The 8,569-nt window shown below is 39.4% G+C and overlaps 1 protein-coding gene across 1 annotated transcript; it reads right to left on the bottom strand.

Moving 5' to 3' along the window:
• Positions 1 to 4,533: 4,533 nt before the first annotated feature.
• On the bottom strand, positions 4,534 to 7,394 carry LOC114913486 (NAC domain-containing protein 78-like). The gene is made up of 3 exons (XM_073245778.1): positions 6,898 to 7,394; positions 5,277 to 5,548; positions 4,534 to 5,181 (listed from the first exon to the last, which is right to left on the bottom strand). The coding sequence occupies exons 1-3, from the start codon at positions 7,085 to 7,087 to the stop codon at positions 4,534 to 4,536; spliced, it is 1,110 nt and encodes a 369-aa protein (XP_073101879.1). The 5' UTR covers positions 7,088 to 7,394.
• Between the last annotated feature and the right edge of the window lie 1,175 nt (positions 7,395 to 8,569).

Below are 8,569 nucleotides of genomic sequence, written 5' to 3'. Positions count from 1 at the left end.
ATCGGGCTGATAAGTAGTTTGAAAAAGAAAAAGAAAAAGATAATTCAGGCCTTTGCCTGAGAATTATTTGCTGGAGAAACTGAGCTAGAATCTTTATTGACTTTCTTCTTTGGAGTAGCTTCCATAATGATGACCTCGGCCAGACTGGTTGGGACTTCGGTTGGAGGTGCTTCAAGGATAGGAATGGGAGGAAGCTGCATGAAAGTGACTCTAAAAGTTACCTCGACTACTGCTTCCAGAGCTGCATCTATCATGACCTTGCTAAGGTCAAGATCGAAAAAGAATTTAGTAATTAAACTTCTATAGCTCATAAAATCATAATCAAAGGCTCCTTTTAAGGCTTCAATCACTTCATCTTGAAAAGCGTCTGAATTTTTATAGTCTTCAATGATCCTGAACAGTCGCTCCTTGTCCTTATCAAGCTATCTCTGATATGAAATAAGGGTTGTGTCTCACTTTTTAATTATTTCCTCAGCCTCCTTCAACTTAGTTTCTAGCTTTGAAATATTTTCAGTTGGTTTCTGTAGCTTCTCATCTTTGTCGTTCATCTGACATTAATTCTCCAGCAGCTGTTTATTCTTCTCCTTAATAGATTTCATTTTTCATGGAGCTATTTCTTCAGCCCCTCCATCATTTCTTCTTCTTTGGTAGCCTTTTTCTTTGCTACCTTCTTGGCCTCCTCAGCCACCTTTTTGGCCTCCTTCTCGGCCTCTTTCTTGACCTTGAGCCCCTCTTCCAAGGACTTCTTATTCTCATAAAATCATGTCATGTGCTCATGGAGCAACTTGAAATACATAGCTGACCACTAAGAAAAAAAAGACATGTCAGTTTGGCAAATAGTCAATGTAAAAAAAAAAAGAAAGAAAATGAAAACTTACATTTATTATATTGTTGAAATAATAATTCATTAACTGGTCTAAAGAGAGATCCCTCCTCCGAGCATTTAGGTCCTTCTGGGGCATCATTTTGTCAAACAAATCTTTGCCCAGCTGTAGCATCTCCAGCAACGATGTTTTTGCCAAATCAATCTTCTCTGATGAAAAGGATGGTGGGTTGATGATTAGAATCTAAGACTTTGGACGCTGTCACCCGATCAAGGTATCTTGGCCGATGTGAGAGGAGGAGAAGGTGCTTTTTAGGGCATGTAGACTCTTTGGGAGGCGGTCGATGAGCCACCTCGACAGCTTGGCGAGTTGGTTTTGCCAGTAGAACAATGGAGATCGGCACAACATCCATATCGATCACTATCGCACCAAGTGATGATTGGGGGGCAGCCAACCTTAGAGGAATAGTAACGATCTCCTTGGTCTTCTTAGAAGTAGGCTGATCGACTTGATCCTTCTTCCTCTTGTTGGATTCAGCCAGTCTCTATGGGTTGAACTTCATTATTGTTGTTACACCAAAGCAAAGATTATTAGAGAAGAAAAATGGTGATAAAAAATGATAAAGCTAAAAGGAAGAGAATTGACATCGAACTTATCCAGGGAAGAGATCTGACTGATGCCAGTATCAAATAGGGATTGATCAGATACTAGTCAGCTCAGTTTGGATACTTTCATACCCAGAAGCTCTGTAAAAGCCTCCTTGTCCCCAGGTAATACTTCATTATTTGAGTTCTATTTGATTTCGGGGTTACGCCATTTACAGCTGAAATCCCATGGAATGTCAAAAGAAACAAAGAAAAAATAATTTTTCCAACCATGTATGGAGGAAGAAAGAGCAAGACCAAATTTACATTTAGATTGATGTGAAAAGTACCACCAACCTTTCTCATAAGAATGTTTCTTTAGAATGAAGAGTGCTCTAAAGAGAAAAATCTTAAATTCTATGGTAGAAAATTTATCATAGATAATGAACATTAATATCATCCTAAAGACATGGGGAGTGGTTTAAGCTAGATGAAGTCTATAGTAATCTAAGATATTACTGAAGAAAAGATATAAAGAAAATCGAAGACTAGATCGAAGTGTCTCATTATAAAATACGACACAACCTTCTGGAGGTTCAATTATCCTACCATCCCAATCTGGAGCTATCAATTGAAATTTTTCAGAAATCAAATATTTTTTTCTAAGTTCTTGAAGATCGAGATCGATCAAGACAGACTATTCGGTACTCGATCCGAGATAATCTAGAAGTCCCCTTATAGGAGATTTTCGATCATCCCAACCTGAGGTGCTGACCTCAGCTGCTGTCTGAGATGAACTTTTCATCTTGAAATCGAGTAGTGATTGGATCGATCGAGGTACTCAGCTACCCTGACTGATCTTGTTGCTACTCTCGAAAGATATTTTGAAAGGAAAGAGAATACAAAGATAGACAAAGAAAGAAAAATGGATGGAAGGAATAGGCAAAGGGAGGAATTACCCAAAAAAGGAAAGTAAAGATCGAAAAGACCTAAAATCTCAAGTTTTTGAGGCAGGAGTTGAAAGTAAATACCTAAAAAGAGAGGGAAGGATCTGATGAAGCTTTTGAAGAACTTGACCTCTTTCTTCTCCGACTCCAGTGATTGTGGGGAAATTTCTTCTTCAACATCGGCAATGTAAGGGTTCTGAAAAAAACTCGACAAAGTTTCGGCATAGAAGAAATAGTAAAGGAATTTTTGAATAGAGTACAGGCCTATTTATAAAGCTAATCAATGGTCTGAATTGGTTTGGTACAATGAGACACCTAGCACACAAATCTCAGAAATTAGCCACCTAAATAATTATGGACTCTTGATTTTTTAAGCACTCATCATTACTCAATTTGGTGAATCATTTTTAAAAAATGGTGTGTCGTTTCGAATGATTAAAAAAATTTATATTTTCAACCGTCAATGGTATGGCGTATTTATGATGATAATACAAGTTAGATGAGGTCTCTTGAAAAGACTTTCCACACTTGATATGAAGAACTTCACTTCGGTCTGAAAAGTGGGAGGTATATGTTGGTATATATTATTCAACTTCATCATCTGAACACGTAGCAATAGATGATCTGAATCTAATGTTCTTTAATGTCACATCGATAGTTTACCGGTTTGTTTCTTCGGTATAACATCCAAATCAGCATAACCCAAAGCTGCTTTTAAAAGGTATAATGCTCATCTCGGTTTATGGCCAATCTGCAGTAATTTACTTCGATATTCCACCAACATGATTATTAATACTAAAGAAGATGTGATACTTAGTTCAGTTGTTCACCAATGTCAGCCGTCATATCAGCTTATTACCGATGTGCCCCCAAAGTGCAAACGGTTATTCGATAGTTGTTATCCAGTTTGGCATTAGCTATCTTCCAACTATGCTCCAGTTCATCAATATATGGGCCACTGCCTCGTAATTTTTACACAGTTGGCCATTCTGTTATAAAAAATTAACGGCTTAACAAATCTATAATAGTAAATAACAAACTTATAATGGCCAAACAAATTTTTCTTAAGGTCTAAGCAAGCTCTCTCTCTATAAAGAGTGGTAAGATACTCTCCCGGAGGTAATTGAAAGCTCACGGAGCCCAGACTCTACTAAATTTCTCTCATTGAAAAGAATTAGAATTCTCTCCATCTCAAACTTCTACTTCTTCATTTTTAACTATCTGTTCTCAAGATTCTGACTAATTTAAGCATCGAAAGATTCTCAATCGAAGGATATCCCATCGATTCTAGAATTTTTTTGCAAATTCACTTGTGATTTACGTTGACCAGACCTTTAATAGCTCTTCAGCTGGGTTCAAGATTGATCTTGTCATTTATCCCATGAAGTCTTGCAGCAACAGATACTATTAGCAAAGGAGCAGAAAATACAGTAGCTTCTGATACCATTAGCAAAAGAGCAGAAAATACGGTAGCTTCTGATGACATGAACGCAGAAATTGATCGGGCTGGAGATGCGTCTAATGTGCCATTACCAGACACAGAGAACAAGATAAATTACTGCAATTCAAACCATGTGGCAGTTAAAGGAGCATTCTTCTCCTGCGGAATTTAATGAAGATGCTACGGAGGGCAGATTTGATAATATACGCCATGCGGGGACTCCAATGCTGGATGTCAAATCATCTAGCGATGGTGTTGATGCTATTCGCATGGATTCAAGTCAAGATGTTCCGAATATCACCCAAGATGCTGGTTGTAATACCACACCAGCTGAATCATCTGCTTATTAATTACATTGACTTTTCATCTGATACATCTACATCTAAGTTTAATGCTTCAAAGAACACTGCAAATTCTGGTGTGCTGGACTCGGTTATCGGACATGATGCAGGACCAAGCGCTGCCACTATCGCCGAATTTACTATGGTATGTATATCTGATTTTATAAAAATTTATTTAGATAGTTGGACTAAAAATTTTATAAAATTCATAGATTGATCTAATGCAATCGATAAAATTATCAGCAGATTTTTTTTTTTTTGGCAGCCTCATGGGATATGGGTTGGCCACTCTAAAGATATTCTTGGGTAATGTATGAACATAGGCCAGTTGATAATTTCATAATTTTACTGATTGTACTGATCTAATCTACGAATTTCATAAAATTTTTAATCCAATCAATAAAATAAATCATGGGAGTTACTTAATAATCCATCCATCTCACCACATCCAAATATGAAGCTATCCTGCAACATATCTAGAGCATTGGTATTTGGCAGCATATCAGGGTATGCAACAACTTCAACCGAGCCACCTTCTTTAGATGCAGCATCAGCGTGGACAATTGGTGATTCCTGTGATGAGAAAAAACCACTGATGAACTGAATACAATCCATTTCCCCCGCAACACTGTTGAACCCCGTATGCCCGTCACCTCCACTTAAACAGCCTGCACTGGTCGCAGCAGCAGATAGAGATCCTTCTTCTTCTTTTGATGAAAAAAACCCACCTCTTTCATTTGGACCTACTCTCTCTTCAGGTTTGCTGAATTTTGGCTCCCCTGCTGTGTCCAAATTCCGAGCCATAAACAAAATTTTATCGCAGCTGTCACCCGTTTTTTCTGCTATTGATTTTAGATATTGATGGGATTCATCTTCAGTAGCCTTTCCCCAGGAACTCGAATCATTTGACGGATAGTAGAATCGGGTATCCTCAGATTCTGAATCTATTGGTTCCTGAAGTTTTAGAGGCTGAAATCCCCGTTCATTTCCTTGGATTCGGCCTTTACACTTATTCTGTGCAGAGTATATTTCACAAAGAGCCATCTACAAGAAAGAGAGGATTACAAACAAAAAGAAGTCACCGAAACAAACCGATCTGAAATGAAACGACACTTTTATTGCTTCTGATGACCTCTCACCTTTGGCTGCTCATGATCAAGTGTATACTCTTTCATGAGCCATTTAGTCCTCTCTGGTTCCTTTTTTCCAGATTTCCTTTTTCCATGGAAATAGCAGAGTTCTTTCATGTACCCCACTAGTCTTCCTTCACCATTCCGAAGTATCGTTTTCTTTGTTAACTTCCAGTGGCCGTCTGGCGTACTACGATCCCTACACTTTCTATTTCGGTGCTTGATTGGAGTGAAAAAGAACGATCTCCCATCATCGTGCAGAATCAAACAACCTGCCATGTCTGTCACCCACGTTTCCTTGAGACAGAGAAGTATTGTAAAAGAAAAAGGCCTCTAATATGTTGATTAGCAGTCATATAAAATTGGATGAGTCATAAGTTATTGGGTTTTCTCATGATCATTCCCACTCTTTTCTAAATTTGCACTCTTGGATTATTGCAGCATAATCCTCAGTTTTCATAGAAAGAAACCAAATAAATACTTTTGCATTCTTCTAGCACCATGTACACAGGTACTGGCTCTACTTGCACTAGTTTTTGGTGTCATATATGCTAACAGGGTCAGAGCACACTCAGTCTTGGCTTTGCAGGTTTATCTCCAGGGCTTGTTCGGCACGATAATTTGCCAAATGCGGAGTAAATTGTTTGTACCAGATAAACAGTAAAGAAGCAAACAAACTAAGCCAATTCAAATTTTAAGCTACTAGAATTAGCAGGGGTGGGTCAGGATTGTTCCCAAGGAATGGGGGAGCACATGCTTTATATACTAAACAAAAACCAAAACGACAAGCCAACATTATAGAGGGCAATGTGCTCGCTCGGCCCTCCAATCTGCATACCAAGTGTGCACCCATATTGATTAAGGAAGGAGCATATAGAAATGTTATTTTCATGTAAAATATAGTCTAAACAATCATAGATCCCTATAATGGTGAAAGGTAAATATGCTAAGGAGAATCAAATAAACATTGATTCTGTTTTAACCGTTTTAATGGCTTATAATGTTGGATACTCGGGCTGCTGCATATGGCTCGTTGAAGAGGAGCAGATGTGGGGATCGTCTCACAAGAAACAGATCTTGGACTGGTTATTTCCTTAAAAAATAATGCTAATAGATCATTTATTGATTGAAATTAGCTGGATTTTGAAGTATATATATCTGAACCATCACTTCATGGATTTAAGTCGTACTTTCTAAAAATGCAGTCAAATAGCTCATATGTAGGTGCGGACACCCTCACCTACCAGCTCAGACGAGGTCCATCAACTCCCTTCGTCGTCCTTAGAGAATACGATCTAGAAAAGATTTTGGACAAGGTTCCTACTCCTATCATGAAAGGTCCAAGAGAATGTGCAGACATCATTAAAAGCAGGTTAATATTCAATACTAGACCATTAATTGTGGCAGAAACTGACTTTTGCCAAAAGAATTTACACACGAATCTCACTCAAGAAAATGTTTAAGCTTCTTTCTTCTGAATCCGAATAATAATTTCATCATTTTGCTGATCACATCTTATTAAGTTTAGAAAGAAGAAAAACGAAAGGAATACAGAGTGAAAGAATAAAAATGATTAGCACGCTACATAATAGGAAAGGCCAACAGGTTGAAGTTAAACCAAGTTTCTCACCGACGAGTTGCTTAGGACTGCAGCCATAAGCGTCGATACCATCGTTAATCACTCCTTGGCCGGCGTCGGGTCGCCCTTCAACCTTATCTTGAAGGTACCCGATCAGCTCCCATGGTTTCGGATCGAAACGGTAGCCACGAGGCAACCTCATCGCAGGAACCTTTCCTTCTCTCTCTCCCACCACCGCCATATATAGCACCGCGACGCTCCACGACCACCCCGGGCCGCGTCCCCATTCCCATGGGGTGAAGGGCTCCCCTTGCGTTCCCGTTCCCTTTCCCTTTCCCGATCCCTAGGGGAGAAGGGCTCCAGTCGCGCGCGCTCCCGTCCCCGTTCCCATTCCTTGGAGGAGAAGGGCTCGATCCCCTTGCGTTCCCGTTCCCGCTCCCTTTCACTGGGGAAGAAGGGGACGGCAGAGGGAGGGCCGGTAGAGCGAGTTCGGGGACCGTTTGCAAGTCAAAAAACGCGGCATCAATGTACAATGATACAGAAAAGTATTTTCCGTCCGGAGAGGCGGGGGTGGAGAGGAGATACTCAAGTGGACACGGCCGTATAACTCTTATTTGAGATTTGCTTTATGCTAGCACTGCTCGTAGAGAGAGACACAAAAAACCAAAAAAAAAATCAAGATTTTGAATACCAGTTTTGAACTAGAATTTGAGTTAAAAGTATGCAGCGTCAAAAAAAAAAACGATGTTAGATAGTTCAAGATGCAATGATTCTTTCTATTACATTGAAAGTCTAGTTAAATTATGCAGTGTTAATTTTTTAATTTGAGATAAATATATGTAGTGTTAAAATGCTAACAGAATGATCAAAAATTTAAAAAATTAAGACTGAATCAAGCTAAGCCAGCAAGATTCACAAAATGACAGGGACATCTCTGACAAAAAAAAAAAAAAAGGTAAGAAAATATCTACGAAAAGACTTTTCATGAAAATAAGATAAAATATCTATAGAAACCAGATAAGACATCTATACTTAGATTTGTAGGCTCAGGTATGGTGCTCCCAAACCTTGAGAGATCAGATGATGAGCTATGGTGTTGGCTTCATGAGTCTAAGACCGATTTGGATCTTAGAGCTAGGACCGATTGGATCCTAAGGTGGAGGTTGGCCCTCCATGGTCTTAAGGGCCAGAGATTGAGGCCTTGAGGGTCCTGAGGCCCAGTGGATTTGGGTCTTAAATGGGCTAATCCATATTTGGGCTAGGTTTGGATCACAGAGGGTGAGAGCATGTCGAGTCATGAATGTACATGGGCTTGGGTTAAGTGCCATCACATTGGGTTAGCTATGGGAGTTTTTGGGATAGGATTTGATTTATTTGTATAGGTATATATATACATGTAATTAGGTCAAATGACAAGAGAATAAAAAGAGCCTTTCTCCTTAACTCTCTTTCTCCCTCTCTGGTGGCCGCCCTATCTCTTGAAAAAATCCTGGGTAGCACCCCATAGAAGCACCCAAAATCCTAGCCACCCAGGAGTCCTTGTGAGCCTCAAATTGCTGCCACCCAAGCTTCTAAATGCCTCCAAACCTTTTGGACACCCCTTTTTTTATGAATTGCTACTAGTTCTAGGTCTCTACGCCCCAAGAAAGGTCGGCAACAATTGGTATTATAGTTTGGTTGGATGTGAAAGAGGAAAGAAAGAGTCCTTGAAGAACTAGGTGCA

This window comes from Elaeis guineensis, chromosome 11 (genome assembly GCF_000442705.2).
Source record: "Elaeis guineensis isolate ETL-2024a chromosome 11, EG11, whole genome shotgun sequence".
NCBI classification, from domain to species: Eukaryota; Viridiplantae; Streptophyta; class Magnoliopsida; order Arecales; family Arecaceae; genus Elaeis; species Elaeis guineensis.
The sequence above is the reverse complement of the archived record's forward strand: the minus strand, read 5'-3'. Positions and strand labels throughout refer to the sequence as shown.